We start from the raw sequence: 21,363 nt of genomic DNA, 5'->3' as shown, positions 1-21,363 counted from the left end.
GGGAGCACGAAAATACAATTGAGATTCAGCCCGTTCTGATATGACTCGTTCTTCTCTCTCCCCCAGAATCCCCGTTTCCCCGGCAACCTTCAGATGTCAAACAGGCAGCTTGACGAGGCAGGAGAGAACGACGTCAACAACTTGTGAGTGTCGCTTGCCTTTGTTGTTCTCACCAAACCACAGAGGGCTGGATCTATAATGATACATATTCTAATATAACCCCAATGTTCCCTTTTAATTATGATTACAAGTGTTGAAAGTGACAAGTGTTGAAAGTGACAAGAAAATGCAGAATGTTTTTGTTATTGCCTTCTATTAGATACTCTATATATAGCATATGACTCTTGTTATATGTATACAAACCAACTCTGGTTCATCCACTTTGTACATGCTGTGAACACTCCAATCCAACCCCTCTGTGTGTGTGTCCTCTCAATACAGCTTCCAGTTGACAGTAGAGATGTTCGACTACCTGGAGTGTGAGCTCAACCTATTCCTTGGTGGTAAGCTATTCCTGTCTCTCTCTCTCCATCTCTCCTCTGCAACCACGCTTATCTAAAGATGTTGTGACATAACATGGCCCTCAGCGTTCACACACAACCATCTGGTTCTAGCTTTTATATGCCAGGGTCATGTTCATCCGCGCAGTCAACGGAAAAAGTTTTGCAATGGAAAACAAACATGGGCGTTTCTTATTGGACAAGTCCAGGTAGTCCCTTTCTGTTCTTGTCCATTCTCTTCCGTTTGGTGCCTAATGAACATAACCCTGGTTTTGGCTTCATCCCAATATCCACACTAGCATGCCACTTAGAATGTGTGCCCAATAAATTGCTTAATTGAAAGTAGTGTACTAGTATGGACATTAAAACAGAGCTATACAGTACTCTCCTGTCTCCCAGCCACTGTATGCTCTTCACAAAGTGAAACACACATCTTCCATCTATCTCAACATGAGTGCCCTTCGTCCTCCATTTGAACACTCAGTAGGACTAATTTCTACCCTGTCTCCTCCTCCTCTCATCCATCTCGCACGCACACACACACACACACACACACACACACACCCTTTGCCTCCCATCAGGAGAGATGTTTTGCAGGCTAAAGCATCACGTCACCCAGGAGCTGAGAGGCGTGTGTGTGTCTGGGTTTGGCTGCACAGGAAACCACACCTCTGTGTGGAGGGAGCGACTGGATCTGTAGGGACTGGCATCAGAACGGGAGGGAGGGAGTGCAAAGGCGATGGAGGGACTGAAAGAGAGCTGTAATGAGAGAGGAAGGAAGAGATGCTGTTGGAGTACATACTCATTGGTTGATTCAGTCTAGAACAGCGGTTCCTAACCACCTGTGTGCACAAACAGTGTGTGCCTTTTTTGGTGTGTGACAGTCACTGGTGTGGGTGTGTGTGAGAGAGAGTGATAGAGCGAGATGATCAGATATATGTTTGTGTGTTCTCCCTTGCAGTGTTCAGCTCCCTGGACATGTCACGGTCTGTGTCGGTGACGGCGGCGGGCCAGTGTCGCCTGGCTCCCCTGATCCAGGTCATCCTGGACAGCAGCCACCTGTACGACTACACCGTTAAGCTGCTCTTCAAGCTGCACTCCTGTGAGTCCAGCACACACGCCCCCCGCTGGACAAATGGAAGAGTGACAGCCTGAATATCTCATACTTGACTACTAATCTAGGGCCAACAGTTTTTTTCCTGTGACCTTCCCAGAAAACCTGTGGCTATTCCAAGGGCACGTCATTCACATAATTTTCCTGGTCATATCATGGGGTTAGGAAATGGCTAAAACCTTAGTACACACGCACTGTAGTACACACACATTTTCAGTAGTTTCATACACATACACACACACACATTCCAAAACTCTGATCTGTTTGTCTGTCTGTTCCAGGCCTTCCTGCTGACACACTCCAGGGCCACAGAGACCGCTTCCAGGAGCAGTTCAAGAAGTGAGTTCACGCACAAGTCATGGATAGCGTCCCAAATAGCACCCTATTCCCTATATGGTGCACTAGTTTTGACCAGCGCGCGTAGTGCTCTATCGCCTGCAGTGCTGAAGGTGTGATGATGAAGACGGAGTGTTTCATCAGTGTGTGTGTGTGTGTGTGTTGTCTCTGCTAGGCTGAAGAGTCTGTTCTACCGCTCCAGTAACCTGCAGTACTTCAAGAGGCTCATTCAGATCCCACAGTTACCTGAGGTAAGGCCTGGAGTCCTCCTGAACTAGCCTGTAGATTAGACAGGATCTCTGCTGTGTATTATCAAGTAAATACTGTATCATTCACACACGCTCACACCCATGCACATGCACGTAGTCTCCCATTTTCTCTGTTGCCCTTGCTTCCTCTTGAGGAATTTGGGCCCAGGTTGCTGTTCAGCTACTTGGGTTAAGTACTATACAAATACAATTTGATTAATTGTCTCTGTGTGTGTGTGTGTGTGTGTGTGTGTGTGTGTGTGTCTCTCTCTGCTGTCAGAACCCACCTAACTTCCTGCGGGCGTCGGCGTTGTCGGAGCACATCAGTCCCGTGGTAGTCATCCCGGCTGAGTCGTCCTCCCCCGAGACGGAACACATGGTGGACTTGGTGACAGAGGACCTGGTGGATACTGACATCCCCATCCAGCCGGTAGTGCATCTGAACATGTCCCATTACTGCTTTCTTATAGGGCGCCGTTTGGAACATGCCATATTGTGTGTGAAAGATGAATTCTGTGCGCTCGCTGACTCAAACTTATCCCATTCCTGTGGCATGGAATATGTATGTATGTATGTATGTATGTATGTATGTATGTATGTATGTATGTATGTGTTTTTTTTACAGAATTTGGCATGTTACAAACGGTGCCCCTTCTGTGCTCAGTCTCAGTTGTACAGTATCTGTGTCTGTCAACTTAACCTAATGAAACCTAAAGCCTATAGAATGACAGGCTGGCTGGCTGACTGACTGACTGTCTGTCTTGCTGTGTTGGTTCCGACTAGGCTGCTGTGGTAGAGCCCAGGTTCGACGACCTCTTTGGCACATCCGCCGCCACGGACCCCTTCAATTTCAACAATCAGAACGGGATGCGCAAGGACGACAAGTAAGACAACAGAACCAAACTGGCTGCACTCTGGATGACCGAGTTTGACATTTGTAGGATATCCTTTGTCTGTATAGATTGGTCTGAATTGTGTGACAAACTGAAAGCCCTGCAGCTGAGGTATGGCCTGGGCATACCGTACCAAAACGTTTTGCAACGGAAAATACGCTTTTATCATTGGCCACGTCCAGTTAGTCCTTTTTCTGTTTTGGCCTGTTTTCTTCCGTTTTTTTGCCTAATGAACACGACCTTGTCCTGTCCTGTTTCCATTAGGGACCGCCTGATCGAGCAGCTGACACGGGAGATCCAGGCCCTCAGGGAGGAACTGGAGTCCTTCAGATTGGAGGTGAGGAGGGGGGAGTAGGTTTAATGAGGCACTTGAGCCACTACAGAGACAGTTCTCCATAATGCCTGAACTACTGAGGCAGTGTGTTTTTACACACTGTTGAACCATAACATTCTGTCCCTTCTCTCTCTTTCCATCTCTCGCTCTGCCTCTCTCTCTCTCTCTCTCTCTCTCTCTCTCTCTCTTCAGAGTGGGCGTCTGTGCCAGGCGCTGCGTGGGCGTGTCAATGAGCTGGAGGCGGAGCTAGCAGAGCAGAGCCACCTGAGGATGCAGGCGTTGGGAGAGAGCGAGTTCCTGAGGGCGGAGCTTGACGACCTGCGCCGGGTCAAAGAGGACACGGAGAAAGAGCAGCGAAGCCTCACTGAGATCGAGAGTGAGTCCAGAAACAACCCGGGCACATCTGCACAACTCCACCTTCTAGCAGTTACCCACTACCATCCGACACTCCAGGACCAATCTATACCACTTGACATGTGTTTTGTTAGTTAACGTGTGTTCAGCCCTCTGACTGTTGTGACAGTAACAGCGCTGTCTGTCCGTGTGTCTCAGGGAAAGCGGTGGCCAACGAGCAGCGCTACGTCAAGCTGAAGGAGAAGTACACAGAGCTGGTGCAGAGTCACGCTGACCTGCTGAGGAAGGTAGGCCCATCCAGACCCCTTACGATTGAAGAACCTCACCCCTCAGACTCATGGTGCAGGCTAACTCGTAACCCTCTCAGCCAGTCCCCTTTTGCTCCCTCTCACTTGGCCCTCTCCCTTGTTTGCAGATCTGAACGGTCTGGATAAGTATGAACAGTGTAGTGGTGGAGTTTTCACCATATTGCTTCCAACTTAGCAATCTGCAAACATCAGAGGTGTTTGGGCCAAGGGAGAGGGGTCAGGAGTAGGGTGCGAACAGGGACCTCTATGGAGAATACACTTCACGCAGCAATGCTCACACGTTTACTCCAGATTTCTTGTTTGTAATTCTAAAAGCTCTTCCCTCCCCTAAAACGTCTTGTGTTTTTCTGTTCGTGGCTTCAGAACGCGGAGGTGACTCGTCAGATGACAGTGGCGCGAGCGGCTCAGGACGAGGTGGACAGCGTGAGGAGAGAGATGCAGGAGAAGGTCAAGGCTGCCCAGGAGGCCGCGGAGAGACGGGTGAGGGCGAGGCACACACTGTCCTGAAATACTGTATCACCCTCTTTTGTTTTCTCTCTCTCAACCGTTTCCCCCCCCCCCCCCTCTCTCTCTCTCTCTCTCTCTCTCTTCCCCCCCCTCTCTCTTTTCCCCCTCTCTCTCTCTCTCTTCCCCCCTCTCTCTTTTCCCCCCTCTCTCTTCTCTCTCTTCCCCCCTCTCTCTTTTCCCCCTCTCTCTCTTGCTTTCATGGACACAGATGACTTCAAATGTAATATACTTAACTTATTCATACTACAGTACATTTAAACATTCTCTATCTCATTGTGTAACTGAGATGCCTTGCTGTACATGTAGGTGTTAGAGAGGTAGGAAAACCTGTCAGAATAAACTGAGGTAGAGGGATGGAGACCTAGCAGATGACATCTCTCTCCCCCTCCTTTCTCCGTCTCTCCCGCCTCTGTCCCCCTTCAGGAGCAGGAACAGGTGGAGCAGCTGCAGGAGCTGCAGAGAGAGCTGATCTCCAGCAGGGCGGAGCTAGACACCCTGAAAAGCACCATGGCCTCGTCCCAACAGGTGGCCAACTCTCTAGCCAAAAACACTCACCCAACAGTACACTCCTCTCCACTCTACCCTACCTGACCTCACTCTGACACCTTCACATCATCTTTACTCTGTCTTCTGTCTTTACATTCCCCAACTCCATGTTACTCTTCTACCCATCTCTGTGTGTGTGTGTGTGTGTGTGTGTGTGTGTGTGTCCTACCACTCTTCACTTCTATCAACACACTCACTTCTCTCTCACCCTACCCCCTTCTTTTCTCATTCTCCCTCACACAACCACTCCCTCCTGTCCTCACACACATACTTTGTCACACATTTCACTTACAAACTATTTCTTCCCGTTTCTCATTCACATTCCTGTTCGCATGCTCAGGAGGGTGCCCACAAACGGGCGAGGGAGAGTAGAGGAATGGCAGTTGTCATATCCACATCTCATAGCACTTAGGGCGTAGTCACCATTAAAGAAGGTGGTATTAGGAGTGTCTAGTGTGTGAGCCTTGTTGTTTATTTCAGAAGATAACACAGGGATAGGTACGACCCCCCCCCCCCCCCCCCCCCAAATCAAAGTTAATGTGTCATGTGCGCCAAATACAACAGGTGTAGACCTTTATAGTGAAATGCTTACTTACAGGCCCTAACCAACAGTGGAATTTTTAAGTAAAAAATAGGCATTAGGTGAACAGAGTAAAGAAATATAAACAACAGTAAAAAGACTATATACAGTAGCGAGGCTATAACAGGAGCGAGGCTATATACAGGCACCGGTTAGTCAGGCTGATTTGAGGTAGTATGTATGTTAAAGTGACTATGCATATATGATAAGCAGAGAGCAGCAGTAGCGTAAAAGAGGGGTTGGTGGGTGGTGGGTGGCGGGACACAATGCAGATAGTCCGGGTAGCCAATGTGCGGGGGCACCGGTTAGTTGGCTAATTGAGGTAGTATGTACATGAATGTATAGTTAAAGGGACTTTGCATAGATGATAAACAGAGAGTAGCAGCAGCGTAAAAGGGGTTGAGGGGCGGGACACAATGCAAATAGTCTGGATAGCCATTTGATTACCTGTTCAGGAGCCTTTTGGTCCTAGACTTGGCACTCCGGTACCGCTTGCCATGCGGTAGCAGAGAGGACAGTCTATGACTAGGGGTGGCTGGGGTCTTTGACAATTGACAATTCACTCACTTTCCTTCTCTCCGTCTCTCTCTCTCAGTCGAGTGAGGAGCTCAGTTCGCAGCTCTCGACTGTGGAATCGGAGAAGGTGGAGCTAGCGGGATCCTTGTTGAAGAAAGAGGAGGAGCTTGCAGGTCTGGGGGAGGAGCTAGAGCGTGTTCAGAGCAGCCTGGCCAGTGAGAGGAAAAGTGGAGTGAAGACTGCCGAGGCCCTACAGAACCAACTCAATGAGAAGGTGTGTTTCAGGGGAGGTAGCTGTTTGTGTGCGCCTGTGTTTCAGCTTCTCAGTGAGCGTGTGTGATATCTGATTCTCTCACTGACCCTGTGTGGATAGGAGAGCAGGGAGCAGGCCCTGGAGAGCCAGCTGGTGGCAGCCCGCTGGTCCACCCTACAGGGGGCTGTGGAGGAGGCAGAGAGGATAGTCCAGGACTCACTGGCCCAGCTTGATGACCCAGCACACATCAGCTGCACCAGCTCTGCAGGTCAGCCCCTAACCCTCTCCAACCTCTGTCTTATGCACACCTGACTCCATCTTTATTCCTGTCTGTCCGTCCGACCGTCTGAGATGATGCTACATTGTGGAACCCGTGCTGTGTGTGTGTGATGTAGGATGATGTCCCTTCATAGTGGTGTGTTTGTATGGTGGAAGATGCCTCCCCCCTCACTGTGTACCCTCGTTGTGTGTAGACTACCTGGCGTCCAGGTGTCAGGCCTCTCTGGACTGTATGGACAGACTTCACTCTGCCAGAGACGGCTACATGGCAGACAACACAGGTCAGACTCAGATCTTCTCTCTTACTCCCTTAGTCAGCATTGTGCCATCACACACACAATCTACTTACAGGCACCTATCGAAGCTGTCGTCGTTCTTGTGTAGCAGGTCAAAAGTTAGCCACCGACGGTCGCTGTGCAGTTTGACAGTAATTAACTCGGCAACATTAACGGGAAGGACGTGTGTGTGTGTGTGTGTGTGTGTGTGTGTGTGTGTGTGTGTGTGTGTGTGTGTGTGTGTGTGTGTGTGTGTGTGTGTGTGTGTGTGTGTGTGTGTGTGTGTGTGTGTGTGTGTGTATGTATACGTGTGCAAAGCTGTCATCAAGGCAAAGGGTGGCTACTTTGAAGAATCTAAAATATATTTGTATTTGTTTAACCTCTCTGGGCTAGGCGGGACGAATTCGTCCCACCTACGTAACAGCCAGTTGAATCCTGTGGCGCGATTTTCAAAACGTTTGAAATGCTATTACTTCAATTTCTCAAACATATGACTATTTTACAGCTATTTAAAGACAAGACTCTCGTTAATCTAACCACACTGTCCGATTTCAAAAAGGCTTTACAACGAAAGCAAAACATTAGATTATGTCAGCAGAGTACCAAGCCAGAAATAATCAGACACCCATTTTTCAAGCTAGCATATAATGTCACAAAAACCCAGAAGACAGCTAAATGCAGCACTAACCTTTGATCTTCATCAGATGACAACCCTAGGACATTATGTTATACAATACATGCATGTTTTGTTCAATCAAGTTCATATTTATATCAAAAACCAGCTTTTTACATTAGCATGTGACGTTCAGAACTAGCATACCCCCCGCAAACCTCCGGTGAATTTACTAAATTACTCACGATAAACGTTCACAAAAAGCATAACAATTATTTTAAGAATTATAGATACAGAACTCCTCTATGCACTCGATATGTCCGATTTTAAAATAGCTTTTTGGTGAAAGCACATTTTGCAATATTCTAAGTACATAGCCCAGGCATCACGGGCTAGCTATTTAGACACCCGGCAAGTTTAGCACTCACCAATATCAGGTTTACTATTATAAAAGTTTGATTACCTTTTGTTGTCTTCGTCAGAATGCACTCCCAGGACTGCTACTTCAATAACAAATGTTGGTTTGGTCCAAAATAATCCATCGTTATATCCGAATAGCGGCGTTTTGTTCGTGCGTCCCAGACACTATCTGAAATGGTAAATCAGGGTCGCGCGCATGGCGCAATTCGTGACAAAAAAAATCTAAATATTCGATTACCGTACTTCGAAGCATGTCAACCGCTGTTTAAAATCCATTTTTATGCCATTTTTCTCGTAAAAAAAGCGATAATATTCCGACCGGGAATGTCCATTTAGCTAAACAGAGGAAAGTAAACAAAGCTTTCGGTCGACGTGGGCACGAGCCTGAGTCTCACAGTACTGTAACCAGCCACTACCCAAACGCGCTACTTTTTTTCAGCCAGAGCCTGCAAAGCCACGATTCAGCTTTTTACCGCCTTCTGAGACCCTATGGCAGCCGTAGGAAGTGTCACGGGACAGCTAAGATCCTCACTCTTCAATAAACAGAGACAAGAAGAACGACACCTTGTCAGACAGGCCACTTCCTGAATGAAACCTTCTCAGATTTTTGCCTGCCAAATGAGTTCTGTTATACTCACAGACACCATTCAAACAGTTTTAGAAACTTTAGGGTGTTTTCTATCCATATGTAATAAGTATATGCATATTCTAGTTACTGGGTAGGAGTGGTAACCAGATTAAATCGGGTACGTTTTTTATCCAGCCGTGTCAATACTGCCCCCTAGCCCTAACAGGTTAAGACTTTTTTGGTTACTACATGATTCCATATGTGTTATTTCATAGTTTTGATGTCTTCACTATTATTCTAAATGAGAAAATAGTAAAAATAAAGAAAAATCCTGGAATGAGTAGGTGTGTCCAAACTTTTGACTGGTGCTGTGGTAAAAATGCGTATTTATTGTTCAAATACAGTGTTTTTCAACATTACCGCCTTCAAGTACTTCATATAAAAGTAGCATATCCTGTTGATTTGTATATAGACTTTATATCAGTTTGACCTTTGCTTCTCCAGGTGTGTCAGAGCTGGTGCGGGCAGTGACCCATCTTGCCCACCTGGTGGGCGACACCATTGTTCAGGGCAGTGCCACCTCTCACATGGTGCCAGTGGAGCAAGCGGACGGTGAGTGTGAGCTGTCCCTGTCTTTTAAACTGAATTGTGCACTCACACATCCAGGACAGGAATGCTCCATGATTTTAAATAAAGTTTGATTTGATCCATGTCTTATAAAAACCACTACGTTCCTATATACATCTGTTAGAGAAGTACTGATCATGCGCAGACAGGCAACGATAGCCTGGTCCCCTATCTGTTTGTGCTGTCTGTCACCGGGTGCCGGCGTTGGGAATACGGCACAAACAGATCAAGGACCAGGATAGCAGTTAGCCACCCACTTCCTCTAAGTCTCCGTACTGTGTGTGCGTCTCTGACCGTCCTCTCTGTCCCCCCTCTCTTTCCACAGCGTTGTCAGACAGTGTGAAGGCGTGTGGGGCTGAAGCCCTGGCCCTGCTGGGTCAGATGAAGGAGCAGGAAAGCCTGGCTACGGCAGACAGCGCAGCGTTGAGGGCAGCACTGGATGGCATCCTGGCCACAGCAGAGGTCAGTCTTTATGGTCATACATGTTTTGTTGTTATTGTTATTGCTTTATTCTTAATGTGAGTACATAGTACAGTATAGGTGCAAATTACAGTCATTTGATTTCATGAAAACATGAGATTATTACACAATTACTAGCGAGTTGAAAGGAGGAGGAGGTTACTAACGTTGATACTGATGATACAAAACCATTGAAAACCTCAGTCAGGCTGCAGGGACGGAGGGATTCATGTATAAACTAGAATAGGCTACATGTCCAGTTGATCTTAAAGTGAACTACAGAAAGTAAACAATAAGGCTGTCATTTAACACTTGGCATCTCATCAGAAGAAGAATCACAATTGAAAAGAACAGTCAAAACAATCACAATTTGACTACATGTTCCAAAAATTTTTTTGCAATCTGTATTATACCTACTGGCAAACATATCAATCTGCTTTCAGCCCTGGTTTCTGGCAACATAACCTGCCGCTCGCAAAAAAGCTGCTATATCTCTCTGTCTGCGTATCTCTCTCAAGAGGCCCACACTGATCTTGTAGGTATTCGCCTGGTCGTAGAATTCGTCTCCCCGCACGGCTGTCGGTTGGTGCTGCGTTATGTACACGTCTTCCACAACGAGCCGGTCATAGGGGATCTTAACAATGATCCGATCCATGTTCTTCTCGGGAGTAAAGGGTGGTCTGTTATCATAAACAACATCATTTGGCAGGCTGCTAGCACCGGGGTTGCTTATTGTGTTGAGGTTGCCCACTGCAAAGTAGAGTCGTGTGGTCGTATCAACTGCTGGGAGTAGCCTCTGTGTTCCCAAAGGAATGGAAGCCATATTCCAGCCGGCGTGCGTTGAATCAAACAGAAATGGCGCCTGTGCGGTCATGGATGGTCAGCTGTTGAGCGAACCAGTTGAGCAGTTTGAGACCGTGACGTGGATAGCTGTGGCCAAACTCTATGGTTCTCAGTTCATTGATTGATTGGAGTTCTCTGATGACGGCTGAAGAGACTTGGAGCAGGGACGGCAACAGGAGGACAGAGCAGACCAGGCCTTTTCTGTCCATGGTGAATGTTGGTGTAGCTAGAATCTTAGCTGGAGGATGCTGGAATCTGGATGATCAGGAGTGCAAATCTCGTCTCCAACCTACCATTTTATAGAAGAATTTTGGTATGTCACAGCAGTACTTACTCAATCAGTTACTGTTATTGAGATGAGGAACAAACTCTGCTATTCTGCTGAAACTGCTGATCCCATGTTTATTGTCTTGGTAATAATGGGGGGGGGGGGGGGGGGGGGGGTTCTTTCCCGTAAACGTAAGTTTCAGAAAATGTTAGGTCCAGGTGCTGCCGTACCGCACCGGAACAAAACGCCGCCACTACTCAGAATTGGGGTTGTTTAATAAAGTTTAGATCAAATCTAAATCAATGTTTTGGCAAGATCACTTAATGATTAATAGGTATTCTACACAATAGACCCAATTTAATAGCGTAGTTTAACGTTAGTGTTAGACCAAAAACAACATGTAATTTCTTATAAAATGTTAGGATGATTTTGCTGAAAGGTCGTGTTAATTGAAACAAAATACAGGTACACTACATAACCAAAAGTATGTGGACACCTGCTCATCCAACAGCTCATTTCAACATCATGGGCATTAATATGGAGTTGATCTCTCCTTTGCTGCTATAACAGCCTCCACTCTTCTGGGAAGGCTTTCCACTAGATGTTGGAACATTGCTGCCGGACTTGCTTCCATTCAGCCGCGAGCATTAGTGAGGTCGGGCACTGATGTTGGACGATTAAGCCTGGCTCGCAGTAGGCGTTCCAATTCATCCCAAAGGTGTTTGATGGGGTTGAGGTCAAGGCTCTGTGCAGGCCAGTCAAGTTCTTCCACACCGATCTTGACAAATAATTTCTGTATGGACCTCGCATTGTGCACGGAGGCATTGTCATGCTGAAACAGGGAAGGGCCTTCCCAAAACTGTTGCCTCAAACTTGGAAGCGCAGAATCTTCTAGAATGTCATTTGTATGCTGTAGGGTTAAGATTTCTCTTTACTGGAACTAAAGGGCCTAGCCCGTACCATGAAAAACAGACCCAGACTATTATTCCTCCTCCACCAAACTTTACAGGTGGCACTATGCATTGAGGCAGGTAGTGTTGAGCTTTACACCACTCCAGCCGACACTTGGCATTGCACATGGTGATCTTAGGCATGTGTACAGCTACACGGCCATGGAAACCCATTTCATGAAGCTCCCGACAAACAGTTATTGTCCCGATGTTGCTTCCAGAGGCAGTTTTGAACTCTGTAGTGAGTGTTGCAAACAAGGACAGATGATTTTTACGTGCACGGGCTTCGGCACTTGACGGTCCCGTTCTGTGAGCTTGTGTGGCCTACCACTTCGTGGCTGAGCCGTTGTTACTCCTAGAAGTTTCCACTTCACAATAACAGCACTTACAGTTGACCGGGGCAGCTCTAGCAGGGCATACATTTGACAAGCTTTGAAAGTCACTGAGCTTTTCAGTAATACCGTTCTACTGCCAATGTGTCTATGGAGATTGCGTGGCTATGTGCTTGATTTTTGTACACCTGTCCGCAACGGGTGTGACTGAAATAGCCGAATCCACTAATTTGAAGGGGTTTCAACATACTTTTGTATGTATAGTGTATGCTGTAGCACGTTAATACAATCTGCTCGTATATTTGCTCAAACAGTAGAAGATCTAAATTCATATTCCCATGAAACTGATTGAGATCAGATGGTTGGCATGCAGATGCAGCTTGGGCGTTTCACCGATAATTCCTCTGGTTTTATCATTCACAATTGACAGTATGTATTTGAGCCAATATGTGTTGGTTTAGACAGATGATGCATTTCTGCATATTTTAAAATGGTATTATTCAATGGTCTACGTCGGTACAAACTTTGATTGAGAAGCAGTGACGTCATACATTTATTTTGCGACGCGGCACCTAAAAAAATGTCACTACGCCACTGGTTAGGTTCTAGCATTTGTTGGGGACTGGCGTCCACCACTGTTTGTTTTATGGCTTAGCCATGGGCTCTCTCTTGCCATGTCACTTGGAAGTTTTGTGATATAATGCTTTATAAGAAGAATTAGTGCTGACCTGCCATGGTTGTGAAATTCTCAGACATGGTTGTGACATAGGTCTACTAAATTTAGTGGAAGTCCACACCCTGCAATCATTCTGAGAACCTCAGCATCTTCATAATGCCTATTTGTGCACATTTAAACCAGGGGATGGCATCATGATAAGATGAGTCTCACTGCTTCTTATCCTTTCAACAAAGTACGTGACCGTGGAGGGGAAATGACAACACTAGCAGTTGACCTTCAGGCACAGGTCAGCTCCCCCACACTCTTTCTCTCTCCCTCTCTATGGTCTGTAGAAACTGCGTCCTCGGGGTCTGGAGCTGCAGCAGGGGGAGCTGGGAGATCTGGTGGAGCAGGAAATGGCTGCCACATCAGCCGCCGTGGAGTCGGCAGCCGCCAGGATAGAGGTAACCAGCTCAATTTGTGTGTGTGTGTGTGTGTGTGTGTGTGTGTGTGTGTGTGTGTGTGTGTGTGTGTGTGTGTGTGTGTGTGTGTGTGTGTGTGTGTGTGTGTGTGTGTGTGTGTGTGTGTGTGTGTGTGTGTGTGTGTGTGTGTGTGTGTGTGTGTGTGTGTGTGTGTGTGTGTGTGTGTGTGTGTGTAAAGAATCCTCTGGTTTCATTTTACAGTAGTATCAACCAAAAGGTGTCTAATTTGTTCTATTCCATTGACAGGATATGCTCAACAAGTCGCGTGCAGTCGACACAGGGGTTAAGATGGAGGTCAACGAGAGGTGAGTCTCCTGGACATGTCCAGTAAGAAAAGCTCTTCTTTTTTTTTGTCCCTTTGCTTTGAGAATCACATAACTTTCAAATGAGGGAAACGTTTCAGATCAAGATGTGGAGCTGCCGAACGAATGTGTCCTCTATCGCCCCCCATAGGATCCTGGCCTCCTGTACAGACCTGATGCAGGCCATAAAAGCGCTCGTTCTGTCTTCCAAAGACCTGCAAAGGGACATCGTGGATAGTGGCAGGGTGAGAAACAGAAACCTATCATATGTGCATCATAATGTATAATAATATAATATACGGAGTGGCTGACTTGCCGGGGCTATTGATGCAGAGATTTATGCGCATGTGCTGTATTTTTTTTATGTAGCTGCTGCCGTCTCTGCTGCATATATAGCTTCTGCTCAGTGCTCCCACTGCTGCTTCCCCCTCATTGACATGGAGGAGGAAACTTCAGTGTTCCTAATGTTTTGCGCACTCAGTGTATATTCCAATATAATATATTCGTCCCACCAGGGGGCAGCATCCATGAAGGAGTTCTATGTCAAGAACTCTCGCTGGACCGAAGGCCTGATCTCAGCCTCCAAAGCCGTGGGCTGGGGCGCCACAGTCATGGTGTAAGTAGTATCGCCCTTTCTCTTCTAACGTAAGCTTGTATTACTGCACCGGAGCACTGTTACAGCAGTGTTGTTACTACTCCACAACACCATGGTATTCTGGAATACACTCATTTAGGCCAGAAGTTTTTCCTGACTACATGACTCCAGCCCCTACTGTATAGCCTATAACCGTTGAAATAGTAGCATGATGTACTACAGTACCCATAATGCTCTGTGTAATGTATCCCATAGAGATGCAGCAGACCTGGTGGTGCAGGGCAAGGGCAAGTACGAGGAGCTGATGGTGTGTTCGCATGAGATTGCAGCCAGCACTGCACAACTGGTGGCCGCATCCAAGGTGAGACGGTACTTCTTGTATAATGATATCAATCAATCAATCAAATGTATTTATGAAGCCCTTTTTACATCAGCCGATGTCACAAAGTGCTATACAGAAACGCAGCCTAAAACCCCAAACAGCAAGTAATGCAGGTGTAGAAGCACAGTGGCTAGGAAAATCTCCCTAGAAAGGCCAGAAGCTAGGAAGAAACCTAGAGAGGAACCAGGCTCTGAGGGGTGGCCAGTCCTCTTCTGGCTGTGCCGGGTGGAGATTATAACAGAACATGGCCAAGATGTTAAAATGTTCATAGATGACCAGCAGGGTCAGATAATAATCACAGTGGTTGTAGAGGGTGCAACAGGTCAGCACCTCAGGAGTAAATGTCAGTTGGCTTTTCATAGCCGATCATTCAGAGTTAGAGACAGCAGGTGCGGTAGAGAGAGAGTCCAAAACAGCAGGTCCGGGACAAGGTAGCACGTCCAATGAACAGGTCAGGGTTCCATGGCCGCAGGCAGCATAACCAGGTGGACTGGGGACAGCAAGGAGTCATCAGGCCAGGTAGTCCTGAGGCATGGTCCTAGGGCTCAGGTCCTCAGAGAAAGAGAGAGAATTAGAGGGAGCATACTTAAATTCACACAGGACACCGGATAAGACAGGAGAAATACTCCAGATATAACAGACTGACCCTAGCCCCCCGACACAAACTACTGCAGCATAAATACTGGAGGCTGAGACAGGAGGGGTCGGGAGACACTGTGGCCCCGTCCGACGATACCCCCAGACAGCGCCAAACAGGCAGGATATAACCCCACCCACTTTACCATGTGGTAACTGAAACTGTGCATGCGTGTGTGAGACACTCACTCACAACCAGATGTACATATGTCAACCTACATGTCTCATCACTTGGTGTGTCAACCATATCTCTACATGTGTTTAAGACGCACCCATGACCCATTCCTGTTGGTAACCCAGCCACTCTGGTCTGTTGGGCAGGTGAAGGCAGACAAAGACAACGCCAACCTGGGCCGCCTGAAGCTGGCATCCAAAGGGGTCACACAGGCCACCGCCGGGGTTGTAGCCTCCACCAAGTCCGGGAAGTCCCAGATCGAGGAGAAAGGTGAGTGGATTAACAGTAGCGTGGCCATTGATTTACAGTGAGAGATCAACATGACATGGATTGTGACTGAATGTTTTGTGACTGAATGCTGAATTTCTTTCTTTCTCTCTCCCTCCTTTCCCCCTCTCTCTCTCCTCTCTCCTCTCTCTCTCTCTCTCTCTCTCTCCTCTCTCTCTCCTCTCTCTCTCTCTCTCTCTCTCTCTCTCTCTCTCTCTCTCTCCTCTCTCTCTCTCTCTCTCTCTCCTATGACTGTGTGCTTCAGACACCATGGATTTCTCCAGTATGACCCTCACTCAGATCAAGAGGCAGGAGATGGACTCACAGGTAAGAGCAATGTGGGGTGGCTGAGTGTGTGTGTGTTACAGGTCTAAGTAAACTGTGTTTTTGTGTGTGTTGTCAGGTTTCGGTTCTAGAGCTGGAGACAAAGCTGCAGAAGGAGCGAGAGCGTCTGGGAGAGTTAAGGAAGAAGCACTACGAGCTGGCCGGGGTGGCCGAGGGCTGGGGGGAGGAGGACGAAGGTGCGTATGTGCGTCTCAACATGATTACTCAGAGGCACTATGGCAGAAATAGCTGTTGTGTGTGATTTATTTTTGGCCTTTTGGTTGTGTTGAAGCTCAGTCTAATATCCCTCTACTCTCCTCACAGGTACAGGTTGAGGTCTGTTCCCCACCACTCCTCCAACCACAAGACTGACTTCTCTCTCGCTCTGCCTCTTGCCCCATTTATACACTCTCTTCGGTCTTTCTCTTCCTATTTATTTTTAATTTTTACGAAAGCCAAATAAAAAGGTGCTTTTTTTAAAATGCTCCTCTTGCTCCCGGTGACTTCCAATGGGACAGTGATGAGGAGGGAAAGTGGCGGGGGATGGATTGACTACCTCCCTGGCCCCTCCCCCTCGACTGTTGAGGAATAGCCCACCTGCTGATGGCTCCTCTGTCCTCTACCAACGGTTCGTTTTGTCCCAGTGGGAGCACCACTAGTGTGTGTGTGGAGCGACCCACCACGAGCACAAGTTCTTCACAACCAGACATCCTACAATGCATTGCACAAGGGCCAATCCCTCATCAGAGGGAGACTTGACTGATTGCCAGTTAGACCCCACCCCTTGCCCACCCAATGTCTCATCAGTGCAACGAAAACAGGCTTGTCTGTTTTTCTCCCACTAAACAGTTGTTGCGTTGTTCTTCTAAGTCGTAGAGTTGTTGCCCTCGCCAGTTTTCTTTTCTCCTGGGTCCTCTTTTTCCTCTCACTGTGAGCTTTTACCTCTCTAACCCAAACCCCGTCTGAGCTATACGCCCACCGAGATACGGACTTCTGCCTTTTCGCCTCCTGGTTTAAAGACCATGATGACTGTTGTTGTTGTTATTATTATTATTAGAGTAGACCGTTTAGACACCCAGCTACCCTGAGGATACACTAGAAATAGATCTGGCTCTGTCTGTTGAAATGAATGGGGTTTAGGTTCTCTGAAGACACTAGTGTGGTGTGTCTGACCAGCCAGAGAGGACTGCTGCTGAAGTTGAAGTGGTGTGTGATGCTCTGGGGCTGCTTTGAACCCCTGGTTGTGTTCATTAGGCACAACACAGAAGAAAACGGAGTGAATCTAAAAGGTACTACCTGAACATGTCCAATAAGAAACACTTGTTTTCCGTTGCAAAACGATATGCTACGCCGTGTCCTATTGAACACGACCCTGATCATGCTGGACCGTTGATTGGCTGTGTGGCTCTGAGCTTCCTGGTCTCTGTAACGTAGCTGGAAAATGGACTTCCATAAGCTGCCGTCTGATAATTTACCATTTTTTCCCCAGGCGCTCCCCTCATTGATTTAAATGGAATGGACTTAAGAAATATGGTGTAAGAAATATGGTGGAGTGAGCAAGTAATAAGCAGAGAGGCAGGGAATTGGAACGCAGCCCTACACACCCACACTGCTGGGCTCTTATCAGCTTCACCAGACGACGTAGCTGTAAAGCCTAGACAGAGGAACCGACAACTTCCATCACCATCTGTCTACAATAGCAATAACACCTGGGCCGTGTTCATTAGGCACCAAACGGAAGAAAACTGGAACAGTTACCTGGACCTGTCCAATAAGTTACATTGCCACAAGAGGGCAGTGTTCCACAGCAGAGCTTCTACAGTACAGAGACTCGTCATGACTTCTCCTCCACCTCTCTCTTGCCAGTGGACACTAGTGCTCTTCAATCTGGCTTTCTGAAAAGAAATGGGAACATCGTATGTTGTCGAGTACACAATGAGTTAGGTTAGTAGGGTTTCATCCAGTATTTGTTTTCCTTTGAAATACTTTAGCTGCTCTTGAGCTTGCCTGGCGCAATGGAACCAATGAAATAGTCCCAAATGTTCTTCAAAACACGCCCATCTGGCACTCAAGTCAGGCTCGATGAAAAGCAATGCAATTCAAAAATGTATGAATCCTATTTGGGCCCAGATCTGGTTTAATCATAGCATACTTTCTCTGTGTGTGATGCTCTTTGGAGTTTGTCTTCCTGCGTGTCTTAATGCCCCTTTTGAGTTTTTAATATTCTGCTATGCTTTTGGCTGTTTTATATAAAAAGTTGTGACACTGGGTATTTAATGACGATTTAGCGGTGTACTTCCGGCACTACTTCCTGGTTATTAACCTCTCACCCTTTGGTTTGTGTCTGTAGTCCAACCAGCTCAGCCAGCCTTTCAAACTGCCGCTCACTGTAGTCGATGAGAAACAAACAGTACTCAAAATAACATTTGATATGTCTTTCTATGATATACTAAAAACAATGTATGTGGGTTTGTTTTCTTTTTTCAGTTTTTAAAATAAATATTTCAACTCATTAATATGACCAAAGCTTGTTTGTTTAGTTATTTTGCTCACTTCAATGACTGGTCAAGGTAAGCTGCTGCAATTTTTTCAAAGTCCTTGAAATGTTCATGAATATTTAATTAGTTCATGTTTAATTCATGAACCCTTAAGTGATTAGGAAAATGTATCATTCAAATGATTAAGTGAGAGACTCGTAGGCTATTTCCAGATAGCCTGTCCCATTCCTCTTGTAGGACGCTATCTCATGTAGTCTTTCTAAGGATTCTATGACATGTGATGCGCTGGGGAAAATGGGGATAATTATTATGACCCTTTTAATCATTGTGATTGATACAGGAGCTGTAGGATGGATGTCTGTCTCTGTACTGTTAGGTACTGTCTAGCGTGGAATAATGTCTAACATTTAATAATTGTTTAATGTAGGAAGATGACCTAAATTCCTTCTGTGTGAGTTGTACAGTAATACTGTTATATAAGTGTGATTAGTTGTGGCCGGAACACTGTGTTGTTCAATCTCAAGACAATGGGACTAAAGGTAGATGGCGCGAGAGGGGTAGTAGTCATATTAACCCACTATTTACCAGTGTTGTGGAGAAATGTCTCCCTCTTCTCAATAATAAGGTTTCTACTATGTGAGGGAGCCCACAATACCACAAAACAATTACATTGTGACAACCCATATCTTTCATATCACTCAATCTATTCAGCACAGTATTGAATAGTAAGCCCCTAGTATTTACACAGTTCCATTCCTACCATTGTTACTGCTATACTATAGTATACACAATAAGATTACGTTATGCCTGGACTGGAGAAAGAACATATTCTCTTTCAATGTTCAGCTAGAGCCTTTGTGGAGAGTATTGATTTGATTTATTGCATGGAAAACAAAGTTGTGGTCCATTGATCTCTCCAATTGATCTGAGAGTAGACTAATGCACCAATATCCCGCTGTCTTTTCCACTCATTAAAGAAAGACCTGTTTACAAGTACCGAGAGTCATACCTGATTTAAAGTTAATTCCTTGACGTCTGTATAGGACATTGATGTCAACATCAATGCCCAAGAAAGTACACTGTTGGTTAAAGTTATGTACAGCCGTTTAGCTTTTGTCTTTTGCATTCTTTCAACACCGCTCCTTATTGTAACACAAGGCTTCTGTGGGGTTGCCTGTCATGTAGAACAGGGAATGTGTCTGTCTGCTCTATTCATTATGTTTCTGTCTGCCACATTCTGAACGTTTCACATCATGAAATAGACCCCAGTATCCAGCGTAATGATCAGTCTATCCTAATCTGATAGCCCTTCATTATAAACTCAGCAAAAAAAGAAACGTCCTCTCACTGTCAACTGCGTTTATTTTCAGCGAACTTAACATGTGTAAATATTTGTATGAACATAAGATTCAACAACTGAGACATAAACTGAACAAGTTCCACAGACATGTGACTAACAGAAATGGAATAATGTGTACCTGAACAAAGGGGGGGTTAAAATCTAAAGTAACAGTCAGTATCTGGTGTGGCCACCAGCTGCATTAAGTACTGCAGTGCATCTCCTCCTCATGGACTGCACCAGATTTCTCAGTTCTAGCTGCGAGATGTTACCCCACTCTTCGACCAAGGCACCTGCAAGTTCCCAGACATTTCTGGAGGGAATGGGCCTAGCTCTCACCTGCCGATCCAACGGGTCCCAGATGTGCTCAATGGGATTGAGATCCGGGCTCTTCGCTGGCCATGGCAGAACATTGACATTCCTGTCTTGCAGGAAATCACGCACCGAATGAGCAGTATGGCTGGTGGCATTGTCATGCTGGAGGGTCATGTCAGGATGAGCCTGCAGGAAGGGTACCACATGAGGGAGGAGGATGTCTTCCCTGTAACGCACAGCATTGAGATTGCCTGCAATGACAACAAGCTCAGTCCGATGATGCTGTGACACACCGCCCCAGATCATGACGGACCCTCCACCTCCAAATCGATCCCGCTCCAGAGTACAGACCTCGGTGTAATGCTCATTCCTTCGATGATAAACGCGAATCCGACCATCACCCCTGGTGAGACAAAACCGCGACTAGTCAGTATAGTGCACATTTTGCCAGTCCTGTCTGGTCCAGCGACGGTGGGTTTGTGCCCATAGGCGACGTTGTTGCCGGTGATGTCTGGTGATGACCTGCCTTTCAACAGGCCTACAAGCCCTCAGTCCAGCTTCTCTCAGCCTATTGCAGACAGTCGGAGCACTGATGGAGGGATTGTGCCTTCCTGGTGTAACTCGGGCAGTTGTTGTTGCCATCCTGTACCTGTCCTGCAGGTGTGATGTTCGGATGTACCGATCCTGTTCAGGTGTTGTTTCACGTGGTCTGCCACTGCGAGGACGATCAGCTGTCCATCCTGTCTACCTGGAGCGCTGTCTTAGGCGTCTCACAGTATGGACATTGCAATTTATTGCCCTGGCCACATCTGCAGTCCTCATGCCTCCTTGCAGCATGCCTAAGGCACGTTCACACAGATGAGCAGGGACCCTGGGCATCTTTCTTTTGGTGTTTTTCGGAGTCAGTAGAAAGGCCTCTTTAGTGTCCTACGTTTTCATAACTGTGACCTTAATTGCCTACCGTCTGTAAGCTATTAGTGTCTTAACGACCGTTCCACAGGTGCATGTTCATTAGTTGTTTATGGTTCATTGAACAAGCATGGGAAATAGTGTTTCAACCCTTTCCAATTAAGATCTGTGAAGTTATTTGGATTTTTACGAATTATCTTTGAAAGACTTATCCTGAAAAAGGGATGTTTCTTTTTTTTGCTGAGTTCATTTTCCAGGTAGACTGCATGGCAAGGAAGTCCTACAGTATCTCAATCTGGGTATCACTGCAATTCCATAGAACCCTCAGCCCTCTTCAGTCCTGGAGGGAAAACCTAGT

General features: G+C 46.6%; 1 protein-coding gene and 1 non-coding gene across 4 annotated transcripts in view; both read left to right on the top strand.

The window, feature by feature from the left end:
* Positions 1-18,470, top strand: part of LOC106612577 (huntingtin-interacting protein 1) — a 42,841-nt gene extending 24,371 nt beyond the window's left edge. For all 3 annotated transcript variants that reach the window (XM_014213860.3, XM_014213861.3, XM_045724467.2), the window contains exons 6-31: positions 67-143; positions 442-503; positions 1,462-1,602; positions 1,896-1,953; positions 2,126-2,201; positions 2,479-2,628; positions 2,982-3,082; positions 3,356-3,428; positions 3,618-3,801; positions 3,978-4,066; positions 4,451-4,567; positions 5,018-5,119; positions 6,316-6,510; positions 6,610-6,757; positions 6,963-7,049; positions 9,149-9,256; positions 9,597-9,733; positions 13,135-13,245; positions 13,510-13,568; positions 13,717-13,810; positions 14,081-14,181; positions 14,416-14,521; positions 15,500-15,623; positions 15,886-15,947; positions 16,024-16,141; positions 16,269-18,470. In XM_014213860.3, the coding sequence (XP_014069335.1) occupies positions 67-143; positions 442-503; positions 1,462-1,602; positions 1,896-1,953; positions 2,126-2,201; positions 2,479-2,628; positions 2,982-3,082; positions 3,356-3,428; positions 3,618-3,801; positions 3,978-4,066; positions 4,451-4,567; positions 5,018-5,119; positions 6,316-6,510; positions 6,610-6,757; positions 6,963-7,049; positions 9,149-9,256; positions 9,597-9,733; positions 13,135-13,245; positions 13,510-13,568; positions 13,717-13,810; positions 14,081-14,181; positions 14,416-14,521; positions 15,500-15,623; positions 15,886-15,947; positions 16,024-16,141; positions 16,269-16,279 (2,691 nt within the window). In that variant the 3' untranslated portion in view covers positions 16,280-18,470. The remainder of the gene's footprint in view (positions 1-66; positions 144-441; positions 504-1,461; positions 1,603-1,895; positions 1,954-2,125; positions 2,202-2,478; positions 2,629-2,981; positions 3,083-3,355; positions 3,429-3,617; positions 3,802-3,977; positions 4,067-4,450; positions 4,568-5,017; positions 5,120-6,315; positions 6,511-6,609; positions 6,758-6,962; positions 7,050-9,148; positions 9,257-9,596; positions 9,734-13,134; positions 13,246-13,509; positions 13,569-13,716; positions 13,811-14,080; positions 14,182-14,415; positions 14,522-15,499; positions 15,624-15,885; positions 15,948-16,023; positions 16,142-16,268) is intronic.
* On the top strand, positions 7,116-7,231 carry LOC123724169 (small nucleolar RNA SNORA16B/SNORA16A family). Its single transcript, XR_006756849.1, has one exon. It is a non-coding gene; the product is annotated as a small nucleolar RNA SNORA16B/SNORA16A family (small nucleolar RNA).
* Positions 18,471-21,363: the final 2,893 nt, after the last annotated feature.

This window comes from Salmo salar, chromosome 09, assembly GCF_965601325.2.
Source record: "Salmo salar chromosome 09, fSalSal1, whole genome shotgun sequence".
Lineage (NCBI taxonomy): Eukaryota > Metazoa > Chordata > Actinopteri > Salmoniformes > Salmonidae > Salmo > Salmo salar.
The sequence above is the reverse complement of the archived record's forward strand: the minus strand, read 5'-3'. Positions and strand labels throughout refer to the sequence as shown.